General features: G+C 45.5%; 1 protein-coding gene across 4 annotated transcripts in view; it reads left to right on the top strand.

Annotated features, from left to right (window-relative positions):
- The window catches only part of SYNE2 (spectrin repeat containing nuclear envelope protein 2), a 180,330-nt gene that overhangs the window by 138,244 nt on the left and 17,794 nt on the right, over positions 1 to 24,292 (top strand). For all 4 annotated transcript variants that reach the window (XM_062577244.1, XM_062577243.1, XM_062577241.1 and 1 more), the window contains 11 exons: positions 874 to 1,002; positions 1,627 to 1,781; positions 2,119 to 2,266; positions 3,503 to 3,597; positions 4,936 to 5,170; positions 6,393 to 6,587; positions 7,097 to 7,222; positions 9,219 to 9,374; positions 12,491 to 12,649; positions 13,658 to 13,824; positions 23,641 to 23,803. In XM_062577244.1, coding sequence (XP_062433228.1) covers positions 874 to 1,002; positions 1,627 to 1,781; positions 2,119 to 2,266; positions 3,503 to 3,597; positions 4,936 to 5,170; positions 6,393 to 6,587; positions 7,097 to 7,222; positions 9,219 to 9,374; positions 12,491 to 12,649; positions 13,658 to 13,824; positions 23,641 to 23,803 — 1,728 coding nt within the window. The remainder of the gene's footprint in view (positions 1 to 873; positions 1,003 to 1,626; positions 1,782 to 2,118; positions 2,267 to 3,502; positions 3,598 to 4,935; positions 5,171 to 6,392; positions 6,588 to 7,096; positions 7,223 to 9,218; positions 9,375 to 12,490; positions 12,650 to 13,657; positions 13,825 to 23,640; positions 23,804 to 24,292) is intronic.

The following is a 24,292-nucleotide window of genomic DNA, read 5'->3' as shown; positions in this document are numbered from 1 at the left end:
GACTCTCCTCTGAGCAGGTATTGCTGAGAAGACTTCCAAGCAAATATACTGATCAAAACCAGTTCATTCCTTTCAGAAAGTCTGGTTTCAATGAGTTGTTATGTTCTAAAGTAAACCCAGCTCTCAAGAAATTTCAGCCAACTCTATTTATGACTCTGTCTACCTGCACAATTCAATGGCTGGAAGCCAGGTATCTTTCTGAAGATAACAAGTTTCTCCTATTCCCTGTGAACTTCACACTCTGTGAAAGTTTTCATTTCTGGATAATCATTTTCTCTGGTGTAACCTTATAGTATTAGCACAAAGCTATCTGTCCCCTCACACCAATTTTTGCCATTCACTTCTCTCAAAAAAAATCACTATTTTAGAGCTGTTTTCTTCTCCCTGACCCAGAGAAACAAACCCAGTGAATAAGTGAGTGAGGTTCCAGCCCTTATTTCTTTCCACAGAGCTCATATGATCTGTGCAGCCTTGGTTATAGGCACATGGGAGCATGCTCTGCATGCAGCTCAAAGGAAGCTCATTTTCACATGTTTATGGCCTCTGACAAGTAAAGTTCTGGTTTTCCAATTTTGCAACAAATCAAAGTGCAAAGCTGCAGAAAGGTATATCATATACCTCCCACTCCCTCCAGATGTATATGGCTCTCTCAGGATTTAGAGGTTTGGTTTCTTTCTGGTGACTTTGGCTTAAATTTTGCCCTTCTCCGTGCAAACACTGAAAAAAATCAGTGAGTGGATTATAAATACATTGCCATTTGGATTTAATATCTTTTTGCCTACCTGAGGATATGACTTTTTGCTCCTTTTTGTATACTGGATATGTATAGTAAATCAGATTGTGATTAACATAAATATGCAATATTCATCCTAGTTCAATCTTTTACAACTGGAGGATTTCAAGAACTGTCTCGAAACGCTGGAGGGTCACGTCAAGAATTGTGCAGATGCCTTAGATAACCTATCTCTAGAGGGAGAAACAGACAACGCAGAGTTGCTCATGGTATGTTCAGATTTCCAACGGCAAAAAGATAAATGCTCGTGATTTAAGGGTCTGTAGGATACCAGCTCTTCTCTACTTCAAGGAACTCTTTGTGTCCTAAGTATCATAGCTATAGCACTTGCATCTGAGTGTCTACAATCTCATGTGGAACATGGAACTCAACAGTTGAAGTTTGTAAAAAATCTAGATGTGTCCTGCAGGCCAAATGACCTGTGTGGAGGGGAGGAAAACCATGTAGATTTGAGGTTGATGGGAGATTCTTTTCCCTACGTTGTTCTGGAGGCAGAGTAGTGTATTGGAGTGAACTGCATCAGGCATCCTGAGAACCTCCCATGGCTGTGAGCAGGAGCTTGGCAGCGGCAGTACCCCCTTGCCCTCATTGTGGGATTCAGAGTAATTCTGCACATACCAGCTCTTCAGATTCTGTTAAATAGTGTCAGAAAAGTGGGCCCCGTGTAGAGGAATTGTGATTTTTTTGTTTCCTGTATTCTGTGAAATTAACAGAGAAATGTTGTTCTTTGGGTTAGCATTTGGTGCATAATGTTACAGAAGAGGCTTCTATATTTCTCTGAAATTAAAGAAAGGCAGTATGTTTTGCAGTTGCTTTTATTTTTTTATTTCCAGAATTGTACGCTAGAGCTTGCTGCCCTATCTCCAAGCATAGAAAGTTTGAATGAAGCGAGTATTAAGCTGCCCCTCAGTGACTTCACCCTAAAGAAAATGCAGAGCCTGACACGGCAGTGGAGTCAGAAAACAGCAACAGCTCTGGAGCGCTGCAGGTCAGAAACACAAAAAAAATTACTGCTAACCGTTGCCTTTTCCATGAGGAAAGTCAAAACCAAATTAAAGCATGGGAGGTTGCAAACTTTTCATAGCTTTCTCATGGGGCTTTCCAAGAATTCCTACCCTTCTATCTCACTTTATTATTCAGTGCCTATTTGCATTCCAAGTCACTTGAAGCAAAAATGTGGACGTTCACAGTGAAGAAGGTAGGAAAGTGCCGAGTAAAACCCCATTTTTGTTATTATTACTAACCACCATGCTAGACTGTATGCAAAAGTATCCAGAAAAGAAAGAACAGTAAAACAGGTTTTGATTATTTATTTTGTTCTGCAGTGAGCTTGAAGGAACTCAAACTGATGAAAAGAAGTTTTTTCAGAAGTGTGAAAACTGGATGAAATTCCTAGAAAAAATGAAAGAGGCCTTAAAAGCAGATATTCCAGGCCAGTTTGAAGAATTGCAGGAACAACAGAGGGTATATGAGGTAAAACTATTTTTAAGAATGGAAATTTCTTCTTGAATTGTAACAGTTGAGAAAATTCTTCAAAAAATCCTATTGCTTTAGAAATGATACCTGGGCAGAGTTTTATGGTGCATTTTGCTCATTTGGAATGTGGCCTTGTACTTATCCAGAAGGAAAACTTTGAACCATTTTGCAAAAGGGGTGGATGTCTGTCTGCAGCAGTCAGACCTTCAGGAGTGTGTCCTGAAGTGCTGCATCACAGAAGTCCTAGATTTCTCCAGCCCTGTGGTAACTTGCCTGTCTAGCTGTCCCCAGCTCTGAAGCTTGTTGTCCACAGCAGCTTGCTAGGCAGTTTCCTGGGGATCTAGCAGGAACCTTACTTGTTTCTGGAAGAACAGCATTTAAAACAAAACCTTTTCACAGCATATTGCCATTTTGACCAGTTGGTAGATTCAGATGGAAATCTGTTTCACTGGCATTTTTCCAAACACTTGCTATTTGCTACAGAGAGATAGTGCTCAAGTGCGCAACAGTATTCATCCAGAGGATAAGAGTACATTACATATTAGCAGTAGTATGTGGATGCAATTCTAAGCAAAGTGTGTATAAACTTTGTCATATTGGAGGGAGGATGGAAAAACAACCAAGATACAAAGTAATTGTGTGATAAAAGCTAAACATCATGAACTGAAAGTTGGGCTGAGCTTTGTGCTGACTGTGGTGGAGCAGAGCTGCCCGCTGCCCTAAGTACTGCTGCTAGTTCCACAGCGTGTTTAAGTCTGTGCATTAATGATACTCATTAGGGCCTGAGGAAAGATTTTTTTTTTTTTTTTTTGGTCCCTCCTACTCAGACATCACCAAATCAATTCATTCATTGCAATTAAACTATTTATAGAGTAAGCTTCTGCTCATTGTAATGAACAGTGGCAGAGCTCAAGTTAGCCTATCATGAGGCTTTTTACAGCTTTTTATAGGTTACTGTCTAAATTGCATTTCTTGTGAAAGAGTCCAGCAAATTTTAGGCTCCAGAATAACTGCAACATACAGCTTCTGGTGGGACAATTATCACGTATGTGCAAATGTCTCCTGGTATCCAAAAGATGTGCAAACTTTTAGGAAGAGTTTGACAACAGCACATGAAAATAATAAAGCATTCAGCATTTAAAAGTGTATGTGCTGTGACTTAAGAGGAGGAGAAACAGCTTTCGTAGGAAAGATTGTTCATTGAATAGTTAAAAAAACTATTGTTATTTTCAGGTGTTGCAAACTGAGATTTCTATAAATCAGCAGACATTTAACTCCATCATAGGAAAAGTTCTACTCTTCTTGGAATCTGGAGAAGCAGAAAAAAGGTAAATTTTTTTCTCCCTAAGATCTTGCTAAGATATAACTAATTCAGTGGATAGGATCACTTCCTTAGTATCAGTATTGAATGTTTACTCTTAAGAGAATACAAACCCAAATCCTTGACCATGTTTGCCCTTTAAATAATCCCATGGCAGGTTTTGCAAAAGCAGGAGGTAGTGCAAAGAGAAAGAAATACAGGTATATTGGCCCAACTCCTTTTTGGATATTAACTACCTAGCAAAAATAATTGCTCCTAAATAAAAGGTTTCCTTGTAGATTGTTTCCCTGCTGTTGTTGAAACTGTAACTATGTTTGTGGTTGAGAAGCTACCTTTTTGCAAGGGGTAAAGAGAAAGCCGTAGGTGAAAGTCCCATTCTCTCTTTTCAGACCTCTCTGCTTTTAAGCGCAGAAGGGTGAGGCTCCGTCCGCAGGTTGCCCCAGGCTCACGTGGCAGGGCATTGAGTCCTCAGCCACACAACCCAAAATGTGATAGCTAAATCTGTCTTTTATTAATTAATTAGGGTGATCTTACGCTTTTTTTCTTAATCAATATAGAATAAGAAGAGGCATGTAATATTTGTGAGTAGAGGTTCAGCTGCCTCAGCCGCTTCTGCTGTGAAGACATTTCCCCTCTCTGCCAGAGCTGGTTGCTCCCCCAGCCACTTCAGTGTAATAGCTTGGCTTAAAGCTGCCAGGGAAGGTAGGGCTAAACTGAGCAAAGCTGCGGGGTTTTGTGTTGAAGCTAACCTCACACACACAGCTGTTTGAGTAAGGGCTGATCTAGGGGCCACCGCAGAAGAGCAGAAAGAACAGCTCGGGGGTATCTCAACACCTCTAGCTAGGTCTGCTGGATTCTGTAATGGTGCTGTGGGAGAGGCCAGGGAGCTGCCCGCATGAGTTCGGTAATAAACAGAGAGCCCTTTCACTCTGCAGTTGTGGCCCACTGCTGTAGGACACAGCTCCCTTTTACAGCTTGGTAAAAGCACAGATCAGTTTTGCAGCAAAAGCTGAGGTCTGGTCTCACTTGCATTGACTTCCTTGTTCTTCAAAAAAAGTATTTAGTGCATATTGCTTCAGTGGTTGTTGTACTACGTGTGTTGCTGTAACGCAATAGCAGGAATGTCTTGCATTATCCATTCTTGTACCACGTAAAAGATTTTGCTTTGCTTAAAAGATTGAATACAGAGAGCAGGGCTGAGCTTATGTTGACTGCACAGATCTGTCACATAGTCGGATATCTGAATCGGAATTTTACAACATTGCAAATGGAAATCCATCGCAATTATTGGAAAATACAACTTTGAAGTTAAAATATGCTAACACTCAACACCTCTGGTCTTCAGAACAGAGTTTATTTCCAAGCTCACATTGTTGAAAGAGCAGTGGCAGAACGTTATCCGGATGATTCAGCAGAGGAAGAAAGATATTGACGGGCTCGTGAGCCAGTGGCAGCTCTTCAGGAGTTCCCTGCGGAGTCTCAGCAGATTTCTTGCTGATACGAACAACTTCCTCGTGGCTGTGAAGAGCCAGGACTGCTGTAGCCTTTACCAGCTTAGAAGTCTAATTCATGATTTTAAGGTATTCTTTTTATCTCCAATAAATGTAAAATATATGAGTGTTTTTGGATTGAATCATCTTCTGCCTGATAAAGGGGAAAGGCTTTAAAATGACTTGCTTTCTTGAGCAAAACCAGTTGCTGAACCTTTTTCTTAAAGCTGAGCAGAGATGAGAAAACAGTGGCATTGTAAAAAGCTCTTTACACTAGGAAATTTTTTGAGAAACACTGTCATTTAGTAGCTTTGTGTGGTTTAAAAAATATTTCTACTGTAGCAATTTCCAGGTCGATATCAACAACTATTCCTGTGAGCCTGGAAATCCAGGGTAGCAGGCCAGTGAATTCTGCTTTTATGAGCCTGGAAAACTATTTTCCCATATAGTTTAGGATGTCTTGCTTTTTCCATTGAACTGTGTACACTTTTTTTTTTTTTTTTTTTTTTAATGGGAGGGTCAGTACAAGCACTGACCTCAATTGTTGTTTAAGGCAATCAAAAATGTTTAAAAAATGTATTATTGAACTGCTTCTCTATTTGCATGATCCATGGTTTATCATCTTCCAATGATCCTAAGGTTGATAGATTAACACATTTCCAGTACTGCATTTGGTGCTAGCTCTATTTGCGGCATCTTCATTTTCATCTGCTGTTTAAAGATGAATTTCAGTAGTTTTTATCAGTTAAGGCTTATGCTCTTCCTTAATGAGAAAAGTGAAAAAATCTTCCTCTTCCTGCTCCAAATTTCTTTTCTCTTCAACTGTTGCTTTGTAAAAAGAAACAATGATCATATCTGCTCATGTTATAGACTAATTTGTGTTGTAGGCAAATTAAGATCAATGGCTTACTTCATTTGGTGCGATTAATAAAGATGCTGTTTCTCAAAAAGCTATCTTATCCTTTGATTCCGGGGTGCTAACAGGACTTTAAGATAATTATTTTTACTCCTAAATTACTCAGGCAGCTAAAATTTCATCTTTTTATAACTGTCCCACCTTTGTTGTATCACTTCAGTCTGCGAAAAACTGCTGTAGAGTCCTGTAGATCAGGAGGGGTCCGATCTTTTTTTTTTTCTGAAATTACAAAAGCCCATAGAAGAAGATGTATTTATTATTCTTGCACAAAGTGAACCAACCAGTGCCTCCTAACTCTGTTCATTAAGTCCTCTCCTCTTCTCAAGTGAAACACCAGGAGCGTTTTGAAGGCTTGTTAGAGACCGCATAAAAATTTAAAACGTTTTTCTTTTGAAGAGTAAGGCAGTAATCCTTCAGAGGTGGCAAGCCATGTACTCCTTAGTGATTGACGTCGGAGAGAAGCTGCACACGGTCTCTGACCCTGAGACGAGCGCGAGTCTCCAGGAGGAGCTCGGCCAGCTGCAGCAGAGCTGGAGCAACACCCAGCTCCAGCTGGAGGCCACCAGGACGGGACTCGGTGGCACAGCTCAGGTACGGGGCAGGTAGCTGGCACCAGCGTGTCCAGCTCCCTGAGGGACAGCAGGGTGGGCACCACGGTGGCTCCTCCAGCAGGCTGTGAAGGCAGTGTGAAAATTTGAGAGAGCCTGAAAAGAAGGGGGAGACCTTACTGATTTCCTTAAGGAAATAAATTTGTTTTCACAGCCAGACAGCGTGCATGTCTTACCCTTCAATACTGTCATCAGTATAATCCTCAGCCCAAAATTATATTAAAAACCTCTCAGTTTGGACGTGACAAAATATAAACCTCCGAGCAGAAAGATTTTGTAAGGCAAAGCTTAAATATTAAAGGGTGCAAATTCTTCTGTAAGTGCATGCACAGAACCCCTGTGGGTGGTACCACACATCAAAATCCAAATAACCAGAACTGATGATTACTTACTGGAGTGGGCTGAAGAGGCTCTTCTGTAACCTGTCTGTTAGTACAGTATGTCCATGGTAAGGTCTCTTAACCTTTTGTATCTTCCTTCTGTAACTTCCAGCGTTGGGACTGCTGTGAAAAGCAAACCAAGGAATTGGAAAGTAGGCTGCGAGAACTGAAGGAGAAAGTGAAAGATCCACTTCCAGCTGAACATGACGAACTCTACAAAGTCAAGGAAGACATTAAGGTATGGAACAGGCAGACTATATTTAAATAGATGTATTCTTTGCACAGCACCTAATCCCTCTGAAATCAGTTTTCCATCTTACCTGTTCTTTAGTGAAACTGAATCCCTTTCCCCTCTACCATTCTGCTTGCTTCCAATCTGCAAATTCAGATAGATTAATCTGCATGGATGAGGGAGGTTTTTGCTGCAAGAAAAGTTTTTTTCTTTCTTTCTTTTTTTTAACTGCTTCTGCTCCTTTTCTGAGGCCTGTTTTCGTAGTCACCCAAGCAAGATAAAACTTTCTGCTTTCTGCTCGAATTGGCTGTGCTCTTAATGGCTGAATCTCCCTTCTTGTTTCCCAATCCACTTTGGACATGGAGCTCCTCAGGCAAGAGACCTTATTATTTTCCTTCCAGTCTGCAAAGTGCAATGCACACCTGTGGGATCTCAGAATAATTAAAGAGGAGGAAAATTAGAGTAAGGGAGTGGCAAAAGCTCTTGCAGCCCATAGTGTATCATAAAAATTAAATGGAAATTAAGAGGAAAGTTTTGTCTGGACTGGTCAGTCTTTCATCATCCTTTTATGAAGTGAAGCGTTGACCTATGTGGTGGGAACAAATAAGCTTATTAATGAGCCAGGGCTTTGAACTCATTATCAGCTGTCTGAAATCTTCTTTGTGAGCGCTGGCTGCCTTTCCCACAGCACCAGTCTTGCTGTAACTCTGAAGTACGTTTGAAATGGCAGCGCCTGTCCGTACGCAGCTCTTGCCTCTCGTTCCAGCAACTGAAATTTGGCCATGGAGATGTCACAGTCGGACAGTGCCAGTGCAGATGCTGCTGTTGGATGTCAGAGCATAATAAAATTCAGGATGAAAATGGCATTAAGAAGAAGAGGCCTCCTTTACTCTCTCTGCGTTTCGTTCTTCTGTAGAATAAAGTTGTTTTTCTCTAGCTTGCATGCAGCTAGCATAATCCCATTAAATTCCCACACTGGCTCCATTATTGCTTTGATTAGACCCTTGTCAAGGTGCATATTTGCATGTGCTCCCATCTGTGGGGAGCAGTTTATTGTAAATTCAGGTAAATTTTATTCTGAATTCTATTTGATTTATCCTTTTCTAGTTAATTTTTCCTCCAGTCTTGAAGCAGATCAGCAATTCCTTTTTAGGATTTATATAAGTGGTTGGATCAAAAGAACTGTGAAAATACCTGTGGGGTTTGGACTCAGCACACCTTCCCAACACCGACACTCACATGTTTTTTTTCTTTTAAAATGAGATAAATAGGATCATATGTAAAGATATTTTTGTTAGAGGAGCCAGCAACACTTCCCTGTGACTGCCTTGTGAAACGGGACCCAATGCCTCGAGCGTGGAGTGTGCTGCTTCCCTGCTGCATGCAGTGCTGTCTCTGCTTTTTTGGTGACCAGTTGAACACTATTCAGAAAAGCACAGACTCCTTGCAAAAGAAAAGGGGAGATGGGGGAACAAAAGAGAAGAGAGAGAACATGTTTGTGTGACTTGGAGCTGCAGATTTGTGAGAAGTCTGATGAAATGTCTATGAAATCTGTTATTAGTGAGGGGAACTGATTTGGGGCAACGAGATAAGTAATAACAACAAATATGTAGGTGGAAAACAAGTTATCAAAAAAAAAAAGAAAAGAAAAAGAAAGGAGAAAAAAATGAAGAAGTGGGCATGTCATCCCTCCTGCATGCGAACCCCCAAACCCTGCTTGGGCGCACGGGGAGCGGCAGGGGCCAGGCTGCATTTAGGGGGGTTTGGAGGTGGCGGAGGCTCCTGCTGCACCGTGCAGTCGGCGGGAGCCCTGCCGTGGGCTGCAGCGGGTGCCGAATCAGGCCCGGGGGGCACCCGAGCCAGCAGAGCTGAAGAACTGTGCATGCAGCTGCACGGTTCCCCTGCTCTCCTCCCCCACAGGCCGGCCGGGAGGATTAATGAGCCGGTTTGGAAACCGGAGGAGCTTAGAGCCAAGGCTCATTCTGGGTGCGTTTCCATGCAGGAGCTGGAGCAGTCGCTGGCGGACTGGGCCCACAGCATGAAGGAGCTGCGGGCCATGAAGGTGGAGCTGGCGCACTGCATCCTCTCCGAGGACATGCTGGTGCTCAAGGAGCAGGTCGAGCATTTGCACCAGCAGTGGGAAGAGCTCTGCTTGCGGGTGAGTTTCCTGCATCCTCTGGGTTTTTATAGCAGCGTATTTGCTGGGGCCAGCGGAAAAGGGGAAACAGGGCAGCGGGTTTCTGGAGGGGTGCACTCGCTTTTTAGGGTTGCCTGCGGATGGGGCTTCTCGCCGCACGGCTGAACGGGGGGCGGCGAAGTCAGCCTGCGGGCTCTCCCTTTGCATCCTGGGCACGCAGTGCTGTGATTTTTTTCTTCTTTGCAAACTCTTAACTAGTGAGTGGCTGAATTTCAGGGAGACAAAATGCAGCTGTTTACCAAAATACATGGCTTTGTTCTGGGCTGCAGAGGGGAGGGACACGGATATGCACCGGAATGGCCTCGGGGGTGAAGCAGGCAGAGGAAGGGGGAGGCCTTTGGAAATCTGAGACAGAAAATGCCAGCAGAATTGATTTTTAAGAAAAACTGGTGTGTGTTTAAATACTAACTTCTTGCTAACAGGGTTTAAACATATTAAGAACTGCCTCGCTTCTTCTTTATCCTGTTGTGAAATGTTTGTATTCTTTGTGGCTTGTTGCTATATTGCACTTCGTTTAGTGCTGGTTGTAAAACTGCTGGGGAAAATTCACTGGCAAAGTCACATGAACTTGGTTCACTCTGCTATTATGCAGATTGAATGTGTGTTTGCTTTGCCCTGTTCATGGGATTTAGAGAGGTAAAATATTTCAAGGTCCTAAGCTGCTCTCGATGGCTCTACGTGTCAGCAGGGCAAACTCTGACTCCCCTTTACTCGTGAGTCCATAGCTTTTATTTCACAGTTTGCCAAGAAGTGTTGAAGCAAGTTTAGCCGCAATATTTTGTGTCCAATCCTTACTCAGGCAAAGGTAAAGCAATCCTGGTGGGAATATTGGCAGAGTAAGGAATGAACAACGATGCTCGTTTCACAAACTTTGGTGTGATGAACTAGTTGTTTGGATTTCTCTTTTGCATTGCAGTGAGGAAGAGCTTAGTAACTTTACCTTAAATAGACAGTTAAGCTGTGATCTGTATTTTCTTAATTATTGTTTCCGAACTGTGAAAATAATTCCAGAGACATCCTTCTCCCCCTGCCCCACATATAGACCAATGTTTTTAATTTGGGATGGCCTGAAAATTGAGCTACCTCTTTGTGTACCCAGCTACAGTCTATCCAAGTTGTATAATTCTGACTGTAGTAATTTAAGTTCAGATTTTACTCAAAATTTCTATTTTGATGTCCTGAAGGAACAAAATTTAAGCAGTCTACCTTGGAGAGAGAAGAAAGAGGTGGCATTAATGTTGCTGTAAGTTTTACACACACAAAAAAACTTATAGTGTGAGGAAACCTATTCAGTGCTGCAGGCTGAGGGACACACTGAAGTGGCTGCACCACCCTAACCGGCCTCTGGAGAGCTGTCGCTGATGCTCAGCTCTGGACATGGGTATGCAGGAAAGCCAACTTTATCGGTTTTGCTGCCAACGTAACTGCTTTGTTTGGTTGTCACAGTAGAAGAGCTCGAGATGTATTGTCTGAAAACAAACTGCGGTGTAAACACAGAGATCCGAAAGCCTGTGCAAGGGAGACGCTGCTGCAGCTGTCACGGACGTCGGAGCCGGGCGGCCAGATGCCCGTGATGGACGTGGCAGGGAAATAAGCACACTTAATGAGCAGATGCACTCAGAGGGATTAGTTTTTACATAGATGCCCTTGCAAGGTACATGTAGGTCAAAGATTTAACTATTCATGTTGTCGCAGATCCCATTTTAACGCCAACATATGTGACACTCTGTCAGAGAACGAACATGTGTCGTGTCTTACTCAGCAGCTGAGAAGTGCAAAATCATAAGAAAACCGTTGAAGTGGGAGCAGGAGGACAAAGCAGAGGGCAAGGATGGCTGGAGATGCCCAGGGAGAGGTCTGCCATCAGGCTAGAGAGGCGAAGCTGGAGAGGAAGGTGCTGGTGCCTGTGTGGCTGGTCCAAAGAGGGTGTGTTAGCAGCAAAGCCTAGCCTTCAAGCAATCACTTGGAGGGATCATTCAGTAGCTCACACTTTGGTCCGTGTGTTAGTTGGAGCTGATCTTGCTTCCCCATTGTATACTTAAGCTTCATACCAAGGTACAAAATTGTGTTAGAGGTTGGTTAGATGAGAATCAGCAATAGCTTTTTGAGGAGCCACATGCTGTATGGGATGCTTGTTAGATGTGAAGAGGAGGTACGTGTCCTGCCACGTGGTGGTATTTGGAGTGGCCGCTCACAGCCAGCTCGAGCAAAGTGTTTTGCTTCGTCTTCTTTAGCCCGAAGTTGGTTGGCGAGGCGCTTAGTTGTCTGTTTTGTTTTGATGTAACTTGCACTGTTTCTTCACTTCCTTCTTCCATAGGTGTGGGTTGCCTTAGTACAGGAATCCATCAAAGTAGATAAATGAATATGCATATACACTTAAACCCTCTATGCCAGAGTAAGTGACACTAGCTGCTAGAACAGTGAGCCGGTTTCTTTCGAAGATGATGGAGCTGTGGTATGAGCACTGCTGGTTTGGTATCTTAATTTCCCTATGTAAACCTTATGTTTATGCATCTTGGTGAGGAAAAAAAATCCACATATTCTAAGAAAGAGGATAGATTCTTGATGCTGAGTTGTTTGGAAGTTCTCTAAGAAGAGATGAGCAAATAGAGAACAGGGAAGTATTTTAGAGATATAATAATTGCAGTTAGTGGTCGCGAAGCTTTTCTTATAATTACAGAAAAACAAGAACTTATCTAGATGTTATTTATTTTGTGTTTTATATGAGACTTTATTCATTTTTATGTGGTTAATTATATATTTTATATTACTACTTTGTTGGCATTTTAAAGTTTTCATTAAGTGATAGTTAAATTGTTGTATAACATCCTCATTTATAAAGCTGTCACCCAGTTTCATTCCCCTGAAGGAGAGAATCTGCTGCTTGCTAGACAACTTCTGGCCTTGCTATCCAAAATAACGTGTAATAACAATCTGCTTGCTGGCTTCAGAAAGAAATCTAGAGATACTTAATAATGGCTCCTGCAAAATGGAACACAATCAAACGTAGACTAGAAATTAATGGTTCATAATCGCTGGTTTCCTTCCCTGTGGTTAATGCATATGCTTATTTGCAGGTATCCCTCCGTAAGCAGGAGATAGAGGACAGACTGAACGCCTGGATTCTGTTCAATGAGAAGAATAAGGAGCTGTGCTCGTGGCTGGTGCAGATGGAAAGCAAAGTGCTGCAGACTGCAGATGTTAGCATTGAAGACATGATAGACAAATTGCAGAAGGTAAGTAGTAGCACAGCGTTTCTTGAAATGCAGCCTGGTAACTTGTTACAGAGACGCCAGTCCCCATCTCTTTGTAGTCCCTGGGAAATGACACATGGTCTAAAAACAGCACTTAGTCTTCTGCGAGGAGCTGAGATACTCCATCCTCAGCTCTTACCTTCTCAATGTTCAGGCTAAGAGCAAAATGCAAAGTAGAAGTACCCCCTGGCTGCATTCAGACATCGAGCGTGACACATATTTGTTACTGGTCTGGGGTCTGGGTGGTTGTGGCCATGCGTGCGTGCACGTACGCTGCACTCCAGAGCCTCCTTCGCAGGGATCAGAGGTGTCCTGGCGTGTCTCGATGCCGTCACCGCCTCCAGCCAGGGTCAGCTGTTATGAAAGTGCCAGTCCAAAGGCAAAGAAAAGGTTGGAGGATGTGACAGGTCTTACGCGAGCCAAATGATTACCACAACCAAAAATGAAACCTGCAGGTTGAAATGGTGAACAATTCTGTGCGTTTGTGTTGGTGCGCAGTCCAGTTAGGGCTTTCTAATACCCTCCTATTAGCTTGATTTAAAACAGGACTTTTTTTGCTGCAGAGTTCTTCTGTGTGGCTTAAAGGGCTCAATATCTAATCCCAGATCTCCTTTGGATAAGAATACCAGTAAAATAAAGCCATCCTAGGCTTGAATGTGGATTCTTTCAAGGTAGCTTGATTGAAAAATTAAGTTAAATGAGGAAAGCAGGAGCAAATTTAGAACATTAAGTTGCTATTTTTAGGAGTACTTACTCCCAGCCTCTAGTAGTCTTTAAGCTGCTTATTTTTTCATAGTGGCTTCATTGTGAGAGCATTTCCATTGAGGAGTCTTTTTTTTTTCCTCTCTAATGAAGAAGTTTTATGTACTGATGTAGAAACCTTGGCCACCCCAATCAGAGCTGCCTTCACATCCCACATGTGGGGAAAGAAATAGATAGTTTTGTTCGGTTTTGCCCAGGAACTAAGCAGTGTGTGTGTGTATTTGTCAGGACTGCATGGAAGAAATAAACCTGTTCAGTGAAAATAAGCTTCACTTGAAACAAATGGGTGACCAGCTCATCAAGGCTAGCAACAAGAGCCGAGTTGCAGAAATAGATGACAAACTCAACAAAATCAATGATCGCTGGCAGCATCTCTTTGATGTCATTGGAGCACGGTAAGAAAATGATTTCTATTGTTTTATGTGAGATAAAAGTCAGAGACCAGTGTCCTCAACCATCAGAAACAGACTAACACAGCTTTTGAATTCTGTTTAAAATTAATTGTATTATTGAGATTCAAATTTAAGTTCAGTTGGGGGGGGAGGTTGTTATAACTTGTTGCTGTATTGTGACACCAAATGTCTTAATTTATCCAGTGCTCAAGGGCAGGGTGTAAGAAGTCATATAGTATAATCTTAATCATGGGAGCGACATAAAATGAAGAGCCAAAGCAATTTCTCTGTTGTTTGTCTTGAATGCAGCTTAATTTTAAGGCTGTGCAGTGGGAGTTTATTTGGGTTCTTTAGGAGAGTCTCCTGTGTTAAAAGAAGCCTCTATTTCATCCTCACATATTTGCACAGAATTTGAGGAGATCCCTGACTTGTCTGTGCAGATGGTCAGATTTATATAATGATAATATTCCCTTTTGACCTTCAGAAGTGTATGGAATCTCCCTGATTATTAATGCTATTTCTTTAGTCATTCTTTCTTCCCTAACTACAACTGAAGGACCATACCATGAGTTTTTTTGTTTGTTTGTTTTTGTTTTTTTTAATTCAGTATCTTCTGCATGCTGGTAACCTGGGTAGCACTACCAGGAAGAACTAAAACAAAAACCTGTACAGTCCAGGCAGTGACCTCTTCTTATTGGATTAAACATCCTTACTATACTTGAAAGAGTTAAGAACATCATGATCATTTTAGTATTAGTCTTACTGAGACTATCTCATTTCACCATAATCCCCGAGTTTCTACCACAACTCGGGAAGAGGATGCTGGGCTGGCTTCGCCTCCTTCCTGCATTTTTTAGTAGTACAGAAATAAAAAGCCCAATACAGCATTAGTATCAGTCTCAACTTCTCTCCGAAGCCTTGGTTTCCCCTGTAGCCCCACTTCGTGCTCCTCTGAGCCCGGAGAAGCTCTCTCTGCTCAGTTAACGAAGGGCAGTTAAGTCGGCAGTTGTGCTGTGGCCATGTCATGCCGAGTGTGCTGGATCTTAACCTGAAATTAGATCTGAATTACTGGTGACACGTGAGCCATGAATGATTAAGCAGAAGCAGCCTTCTTAGGATCTAACACCTACCTCATCTGTAGACGCGTCTGGGAGCTGCCGATGGCGTGTTTGTAGGAATTAGCGTTTTGCTGTTACAACAGCACTTTTTCTGTTCTCATCTGATGGCAACATACTGTTCGTTTTTAAACATGTTTGTGGTCATTTATGTTTTGCTTTGTGTTACTTATGAATCATATCAGTTCTTAAATGCAGATTAAAATGTGCAGTATTTTAAAGCTGATGTAAACATTGCATGTTTACAGTAATATTTAGGAAAATATGCTAAAGAACTGGTGGGATATTTACAGCAATGTCTGGTGCTCTGTTCAAGTAGCCTCTGCCAATAGAGCACTTGTCTGTTTACTTGGGATATCTTGAAGCTTTATCTTCAGACAAACGTACGATGGTCTTTGAGGTAGGTCAGTGTGCGTCTCCCCAGAGCATCAGCGTAGCCCCTTCATTAGGTAACTGGATATAGCAGCTGCTAGAGAGGGGATTTGCTCCTATGTGACAGTTCCTGGGTTCTCAGCCTAAAAGGCCTCTGACCGTCCTGGCTTCCTCATGAGATTTCCCACCGATTCTGCATTTAGGACCAGGGTGAAGAACTGGAAGGAACTGATAGGGGCTGGTTTTAAGTGACTCCCGTTGGTGGCCCGGGGCTATCAGGCAGCCCTGTGGGTTTGCTGGTCCCCTCGGACCAGTGAGCCACTGCATTTTGCAGCATGAATATAGCACATCTCTCACCTAATCCAGCTGAAATCTGGCTGGAGCTGAATTAGGCTTGCATAGGTGTTCACTGAGATTTCCACGTCAGTGGTGGGCTCCAGAGCACTGAAGAGAAGGTCCCACCTGTGCCCTTTTAAGCTCTGCTTGGGCTGGAGATGAGATGACCTGTGAGTGTGGATTGCGATGCCCTACACTGAGAGACAGTCTCTCTCCTTTTCAGTTTGCTTTTGCAAAAGCCGTAACAATTGTATTGAAGCAGTGCTAAAAAGTTTTGGGTGCTGAGTCCAACACCACTTGGAGGTTTTGTTTGACGAGTATTATGACTCCAGCAGGTTATTTTAAAAGCTGAACTGCCTGCTGCCTCTACTTGCACTTGTGAGTGCCTCCAGGGCAGGCCATGGCCTGGGCAGTGTGTAAAGCACCGAGTGATGCACTGCATGGCCGGAGAAGGTGCAGACTGCACCGCTGCCTGTTCCAAGCCTACCTCCATCCTGGGGACTGAGTCTTTCCAGCAAATCAGTCTTGGGCCAGTCTACTCAATACACCACACTCCTCCTGAGAGCTTATTTCACCTTTTTAAACCAATAAACATCCTAGGACAGATGGGCAAATTAGGTGAGCTCTCCATTTAGTCTGTGAAGTGATTCTCTTAGTTCAGGGTGACAAGCTCAGATGTGCCATATGGCAGCGCTCGCAGGACGTAACACCTTCCTTGTATGCACGTGCTTGGCTTGCGTGGTGGCAAAAGCCCTGCCGCAGGCGCTGCAGCCGGAGCGTGGCTTGGTGCGCCTCTGGCAAGGTCTCAAAATGTTACTTCTCATGAACTTAAAATAACCGTTAAGACATTTGCTCTCCTTTTCAGGCATGCAAATGCATTTATATTCAGCTGTGAAACTATGGAGGTTCTTGTGCTTACGTCCCTGTTGATAGGGGAAGACTAGGAACGTGGTGACAGGAGGAAGAGTGTGGTCTGCTGGCTGTGAAAATGGGCACAAAAAAATCTTGGGCTTGTTTTCTCTTGTCACCACAGCACTGTGTCAAAAGAAAGGGCTGCACGCTTGCACGCGCAGCGAGCAGCTGAGCGAGCGGGCAGGCTGCGCGGCGGAGGCAGGCGGCCAAGAGCCCTCGGAGCCGTGCTCCCCGGCGGCACCAAGACTTGCCGGGCAACCACGATGCCTTCGCGGGCTCAACCCCGTTCCTCTGCCTCCTCCGGTGGCTGGTCCACCACCGAGGTTAACGCAATGCTTTGCTCCCTTTTTTTTTTTTTTTGGGGGGGGGGGGGGGGGGAACACATCACAGGAATCGGTTGAGATGGCTGCGCCCTTCCGTGCGAGCGCGACCTCGCAGGGAGGCTGCCGAGGCAACGCGTGCCTCCGCTTTTTGCCTTTCCGCCCTCGGAAACGGCAGCGATGTCCCTCCGCCGCGTTTGCAAGCTGCCGCCGTGGCGCCTACCCTTGGGCCGGGCCGGCCGTCGGAGCGCCATCGTCCTGCCCCGCCGCCGCGCTCCGACGGGTGCAAAGGTCCTTGGAGAACGGCTGTCGCACGGCAAGCGGAGCGGCGCGTGCTGGCACGAGGCCCCCGGGTAGACGAAAGCACCGTTCGCGGCTGAGCTGTCCCGGTTCGTCGCAGTAAAGCTCCCCGCGTCTCGTTCCTGCGATTACTGCCGCGCAGAAACGCTCGCGAGCTGCCTCCTCTCTGTCCTCGTCCTCCCTCCCCTCGAGGGATCAGGCCCCTCCTCGGCGCGGGAGCTGCCACGGAGCTCGTGAGCTTATCGGAGCTCGTTCCGGCGCCGGCCCGGGTGCGCCGGGGCGGCCGCGATCCCCAGGCTTGCCGGGGGCCGAGCGGCTGGCGAGCGCGTGCCGCTCTGCCGAGGGCTGCCCGAGCCCTGCAGCCGAGCTTGCGGTTTCCCAATCGTTCCCGGTGGCGTTTCGGGTGGGAGTAGCGTGACTCCGACTTCCCCTAAACGAATGCTACCGCAAACGGAGACTGTTATCCCTCTCCCTGGGAGGCTGAGGAGAGGCCGGGCGCGCGGGGAGGAAGCTCAAGCTCGCGCAGCGACGGCCGCGCCGCAGCGGGCGCAGCTGGGGCCCCCCCCGGACACCCGCTCCCGAGCTTCGGGGCCGCCGCCGGCTTCGCGGCCCGCGGGGCTCGGCCGCGTCGCAGCTGCCTGCCCGGTTTCGAAGCCTCCGGCTGCTCCGCGGGCGCCTCGGGCTCTGCTGGCCCCCTTGGGCAGGGGGAGGCGCTTTCGGTTTGGGGTTTATTTATTTATTTATTTATTTTTGGTGCCGTTGCCAGGAGCAATGAGGCCGTTTGCCAGGTAAAACCGTGCCCCGCGGCGCAGGGAGGAGGAGGAGGAGGAGGAGGACGGGCGAGCCTTCCTCCCCCGCCGCCGCCGCCACGGTGCGGGATGCTAAGGCAGCGAATAAATAGGGCACACGAGCGGGGGAGGGGTTTCCTCCTCCTCCTCCTCCTCCTCCGCCTCCGCGCGTGGCGTGCGCGGCCCCTGGGATTCGCGAGCGCCCGGGGATGGTTTTCCCCGGCGAACCGTGAGTGTCGCGGGCGGAGGGCGGCGGCGGCGGCGGGGGGGACGCGACGGGGCGCGGGGGGCCGGGCGGCTCCGCGCCGGGGGCTGCGGCCGAGCCGCCCCGGGGGGGCCGCGCGCGGCGCCGCCTCTCGCCGCCGGGTCTTTCATCCCTCGCACGCTCGAGCTCCTGAACAAAGGTTTGGCCCCCCCCCACCCCGCTTTTATTTATTTTTTTTTTTATTATTTTTTTCCTCCCCCGTGCATCCGGGAAAGCCGGTGACAATCCTGGCAGCTGGCAGGGCAATTTCAGCCCGTGGCTGCCCGGCCTGAGCGATGCTCGTGCCGCTGAGCGCGCCCGCGGGACGCGGCCCTGCAGCGCTGCCGGGCAGCCGGGCGCACCTGGCCGGCGCTTGGCGCAGCCCCGGGTTCGGGCAAGCGGGTTTCGGCAGCCGGGAGGCACCTCCTACAACCGGGCGCTGCCGCTCGGAGCAGGGGCCATTCGGCCTGAAACTGGTGACTGGTGCTAACTGGCGCGTGACTGGTGCTAACTGGTGGCGTCAGCCGGGGTGCGCCAAGCCCCATCCCCAGTTCGGGTCAGGGCAGTCAGTGCTGCTGTTTGCTTTTGCAACCAGTTTTTGGTTATAATCTCCTAGTTCTGCTCTGTCTTTTCCTGCCACTCGTATTTTGGTGTAAAGGTTAAGACACTGAGAAACTGGCTTTGTTGGGTTTATCCCGGCTGCCTAGCGCGTGCGTCTGTGTGCTCCTGTGAATCGGGAAATGCTCTGCAGTAGGCCCAACTTAATTATGGGAGGTGTTTGAGTTTATTGGTCTTTTTATGGTGATGGTGATGCTTTGGTTTTTGGCCAGCTGTCATTGGGAAACGACCTGTGTACAGCTAGGCCTTTATCCACTAAACGTTAAGTTTTGCCCGTGTGACCAAATAACATGAGAATCGTACTTTGTAGAGGAGGAAGTCAATCATTTATGGTGTTAATCCCTTTTACTCTGTAGGTAACTGGGAGGAGCTCATGTCCTCTGAGGAACTCTTGCAGCTGTAGTTCAGCGGGTGTTGGGTGATTGGACTCAGTGGATGTTGGGTGATTGGCCACCTTGGCATAGGGCAGCTTCTGCCCCAGGCTCGGTGGCTCGCAGACCCCTGCCCAGCTCTGAAGAGGTCTCTTGTCTTTCAGGACAAATAACCCTCTCAGGCTGCATCTCAAAAGTGTTCACAAGGTTTCTTTTCTGTAAACAGCAAATAATTTGCAAGATTATTGCAAGTAGGCAAGCTGAGCGTGGTAGTTGTAAATGCATGACTTCTATGGGGATAGGTGGTGTTTTTTTTTTCCTGTTATTCTTTGAGCTATAGCTGGAGAAATGGAAGTTTCCTTTGACTCCTGTGCATCTGTTGGGGATGCCCAACTTTCTCGTCATCTCACCTGTTTCTTCACAGTGGAGCCCAACCCTTTACCTTGGGCTTTGTGTGCCTTGACTGTAACAAGAAAAATCGGTCATTATGGACATCGGAAGAAGACTGCCTTCCTATTTAGACCCTGCACTAATATAAACTTCTATCAGGTTTTTGTTTTTCTCTGACTGTTTAGTGCAAGATTGAGATTAATAACTCAGCGCATTAAGCATGATGAAACAACTGACAAATGTCATATTCTATCTAAAATATGAAACAATTAAATTATTTAATTACATTGGTGCATCTGTAATGGCAACTGCTAGAAGGTAAATATAAGCTCACAGTACCACAGTAATGCTGTCTTTGGGGCTGCTGCTAGTAACATTAGCAGATACAGCCCCACATATGTAGGGTAATACTTGTATCTTGAATTTTGGAGTGGTTTCCAAGCCAAAATAATAATAGTATTTTTTCATGAAAAAAAAACACTTGGATTCCAGAGCTGTTGCTTTTCCTATTTGTTGAATGTGCTGTCAATCATAAAAATGTTCAATTATAATCTGCTGTGCCTGGATTTTGCTTTGGACCTCCTTGTCTGTATTCACCTGCTTGTCATCCAGCATGTTAACTGAAGAAAGATGGCTTGTAACCCATGATTTTTTTTTATAATGCAACCTCAAGACAGGAAAAAGGTGACTACAGACAGAAAAGGGAGTAAGGAAGTATGGAGACAATACTGAAAACAGCATGGTAACTGTAGTGCCAACAAGGAAGCTGTGGCATAGGATGGTCTCAACATGTATGTCTTGCAAAAAAACCCCTGCAAAAGAGCACTCGTTCAAGACAGCAGTGGTTACCTTTGTAGGGGAACAGTCCTGCTTTTCCCATGGGAAAAGTCAGTAGTGCATAGCAGGTTGTGAACTGGAGCAAGTTTTCAAGGAGTCTCTGTTGCAGTCATCTTGGTGGACAGATTTGTGTGTAGCAGGCCGGGCATGGTCCACAGGACTGTACTCCCTCTAGTAGGAGGGGTAGATTAGGTGGCTTATCTTAGGGGGAATCAGGCCTGGTAACATAACAAGAGTATGCAAAGACTAAATTGCCGTTGAACGTCAGGGTCAGTGCGGTGATCTAGCCTTGCTTTCCTTCCGATTGGCCTGAAGCAGTGCCGAATTAACTGTGTACACGTTTGGCTCAAACTCTTCCTCGAGCCTGGAGCTTCTAGTGGTTCCTCCCTTCAGTGCTCCATGCAGAGTCTGCATCGTCCCGCCTCTTTAGGGGGAAGTGCTCTCCTATCACCTGTATTTGATAAGCCACGTGCCTAAGGGCCAGCAGGACATGCTGAGCATTATAACCAACTGGATCAAAATTGGCTGGTGGGACAGGAGCAGGACAGAGAGCGGAAGGAGAATGAGATCTTCTGGGTGCGCTGCTGCCAGGCCATGAAAGCATGAGAAAATGCTGTGTAATTACCCAGAGTGTGACATGTTCACTGAGTACCACTTACTAGAAGCAGGACCAGGGGCAGGAGTATTGGTTCAGCAGCTGGATACTTCTGCATACAGGGTTCAGAGCAGAGGTCTGAGAACAGCTCGTTAAGGAAAGCCAGAGCAGCTAAACATTTCTGTCATCTGCTGGCTTCCTCCATAACTGCGTTCCTGTATCAGTTGCAGCAGTGGAAAGCACCATCAGCACAAAGGGACAGAGGCAGCTGTTTTGCACTTTACACCAGTATTGGTGGCTTTGTGAGTGCAAGACAGGAACAAGGTGGACCACAGGTTTGGCCAAATCCTTCAGGCTGACTTGCAGGGTTGCATCAACCATGCAAGACTAGTTCACGTTTTGCAGAGTTGCTAAATATGTGCCAGTAGTCCCAGTGCAGGACTATGCTCTTCTCACCTGCACATTCCTGTCCTGGTTCTTGCACTCCTCGTAAAATAACTGAAAGTGCTGCCTGGCCCTTTTGGGCCAAGAATCAGGGAAATCTGCTTTTCATGCTGCTAATTCATATGAAAACCAAAATTTGTTGGCCTTACTCTGTACCCTCACCGTAACCAATAGGGACTGAACAAGGAGAGCAGGATCTTTCCCACCTATCCTCCATAAGTGAATTACCTTAAATCAAGAGCATCTAGCTGACATACGTGACCTGTTTGATCACCTTAAGATTACTAATAAGATCTGTTGCTGCTTAGAAGGTGGCGTATTCACCAAGGATTAGCTGTCCTGCATATTTCTTGTCATTGTATCATATCCTAGAACAGGCAACTGCAAAAGTCGCTCAACCACAGGCAGTTTAGACCCTTCTCCTCTAAAGCTGGTTGGGATGGCAGGAGAGTGGACCAAGAAACTCCTCATTCTGCTTGCAGATGGGCAGGTTCTTCACATGAAGCTTCCCTGTACACGCCTACCACTCCTCCACACACACACACGTTTTGGGACACTCAGTGATCCTCTTGTTCAAGCTGCCTTCCCAGTCCTACCTACTGGTTTTGTTCAGCTGGTGATGGTTTCCTGCAGGTTTGGCAAATAAGCCAAAGCAGCTAATAAATGGGTTCATCATACATACTTTGACTTTTTGCACTTTGTTTAATTTAGATAATGAGGCTCAGCTGGGTAGTTGCTAGACCAGATAGTTGTTCACGATTTCATTCATAAATTTAATTTTTCCTCTTAATCCTGTGCAAGGTGCAGAAGAAAAGATGGTCCTTGCTCCAGAGACAAGGGCACAGGGCTGAAATGAGGCAACCAAGGGGGTACAATCAGCCAGGATGGATATTGTGGGGGAATGATGCTGGCTAATAAATGTTTTTTCACTGGGACAAGGGTGGAAGCATTTCACTTGACATTGTGTCTGTGAAGTTTATATTTGAGGTAGTTATCTAGGCCACTGGAGTTCATGGGGAGAAAATGGTGCTTTTAGTTCATCTCATCTTGTAAGTTGGATATTTAAGACAGGTCTGATGAAAATCAGCATCTAGATTTTTCTTTCTCCGTTTACTCCAAAGGTTTAGATGATGAGCTCTGATGTCAGTCTGAAGTAATGAGAAGAATGCCACCCTGATGTTGGGCTTTTTGGTAATTTTCATTGGAAATTGCAAAAAATGTGAATTTCAAGGAGAGATTGGAGAGCAGTGAGGTGGTTTAACAGATGTTCCTCCACACATAAGGCCAGATTTGCCAAAATGTATAAACATGCTACTTGAATAATACGAGAGGATGAAGAAGGCTGATCTCACAGGCTGATAAGGGATTTTGACAAGGGTATATGCTGTGAAGGCTGGAAATAAAGACGAGGTTTGCCTGTGCTTTGAGAGCTGTGCTACAAAGAGCTGTAAGAGCAGTAAATGGTCGCAGCAGTACATTTGCCTGTCTGCTGTACCACTCATCCTAGTTGTTGGATATTCTTCCTCTTCTGCATCCTTCTTTTCATTTTCACCCACCAGGAGAGTCTTGCACCTCTCCACACATTTCAGCATGTTGTTTAGAAGAGCTTTTAATGTCATTGTAGTGCTGTAAGTCTACGGCTGCTGCTGCTCAGGTCTTCTCCTCTCCTGTCCGCATCTGTGTGCCTACTCCCTAGGGTGTTGTCATCTGGGCATGATCCTGCCCTGCTGGCTGAGCGCTGCCTTGCTCAGCAGGGTCTGATGGTCAATGAAGGAACCATTCAACATCATTCGTGGTAGGAGAATTGGGCCCTTGGAGGATCCCTGAAAATCCATTTTAGTTTAACTGAGGCATGTTTCAGTACAAACGTCCACTTAGACAAATGTCCAGGAATTGCCTGAAGAGCTCACTTGCAAATTAATGAGGCTACAAAAATTCACTCTGCTCATTTAGTTTCATTGAATAATTCACACAGGACCCTTCTGCAACTGTAGAGCAGAGCCTGCTGAGCAAATTTAGGTAGGTTTTGACTGAAACATGGCTCTGATTTACAGACAACAGCTTGGTGTGACAGTAAGTAGCTTCATAAATCCGTGACAGATGTCATCACCTCCTGCTAACATCATTTCTACTGACTGCAGATCTTTTTAACAAAATATTCTTCCTGGTTTCTTTAGGGTGAAGAAACTGAAGGAAACTTTTGCTTTTATACAACTGTTGGACAAAAACATGAGTAACCTTCGCACCTGGCTGGCCCGCATTGAGTCTGAGCTCTCCAAGCCTGTTGTTTACGACATATGTGATGATCAAGAAATCCAGAAAAGACTGGCAGAGCAGCAGGTGGGAAATAAGAGCAGCCGAAGTAAAATGAGCTCAAATGTTACTGATTACAACTGGTCCTGGTTTCAAATCATCTATTTCTTTTCTTTAACCAGAACTTCTAACTGTTTGCATTTCGCTGCATTTCTCTGCCAAGACACTTTACAGGGACAAATTTGGCTTAGTGTTGATTTGCAGCATTTTTGATAGTTTTTATTTGGTTAAGTACAGCAGACTTCCTAAAGGCTAGACAGGGATGCAGGTGGCGGGCTAAATCCTCGAGGATAACTTAAGCTCAGCACTGCAAGGCCTAAATGCTATTTTTTCTACAAACTGGCTGTGACGGATTTAAGTGCAGTGATTTGATACACAGCTCACTCCTTTTCCCCCCTTGCAAACAGCAAAGCAGGCTTGGCAGAAAAGGATGCTTGTTTGAGCTTTGGAGGGCAAACATACCTTTGACTGAGGCCTGATTGGGAGATAGGCTCTGAAAATCCCCTCGGGGTTGGG

Source organism: Rhea pennata, chromosome 5 (assembly GCF_028389875.1).
Source record: "Rhea pennata isolate bPtePen1 chromosome 5, bPtePen1.pri, whole genome shotgun sequence".
Lineage (NCBI taxonomy): Eukaryota > Metazoa > Chordata > Aves > Rheiformes > Rheidae > Rhea > Rhea pennata.
Note: the sequence above shows the minus strand (reverse complement) of the source record. Positions and strands in the feature narration are given on the sequence as shown.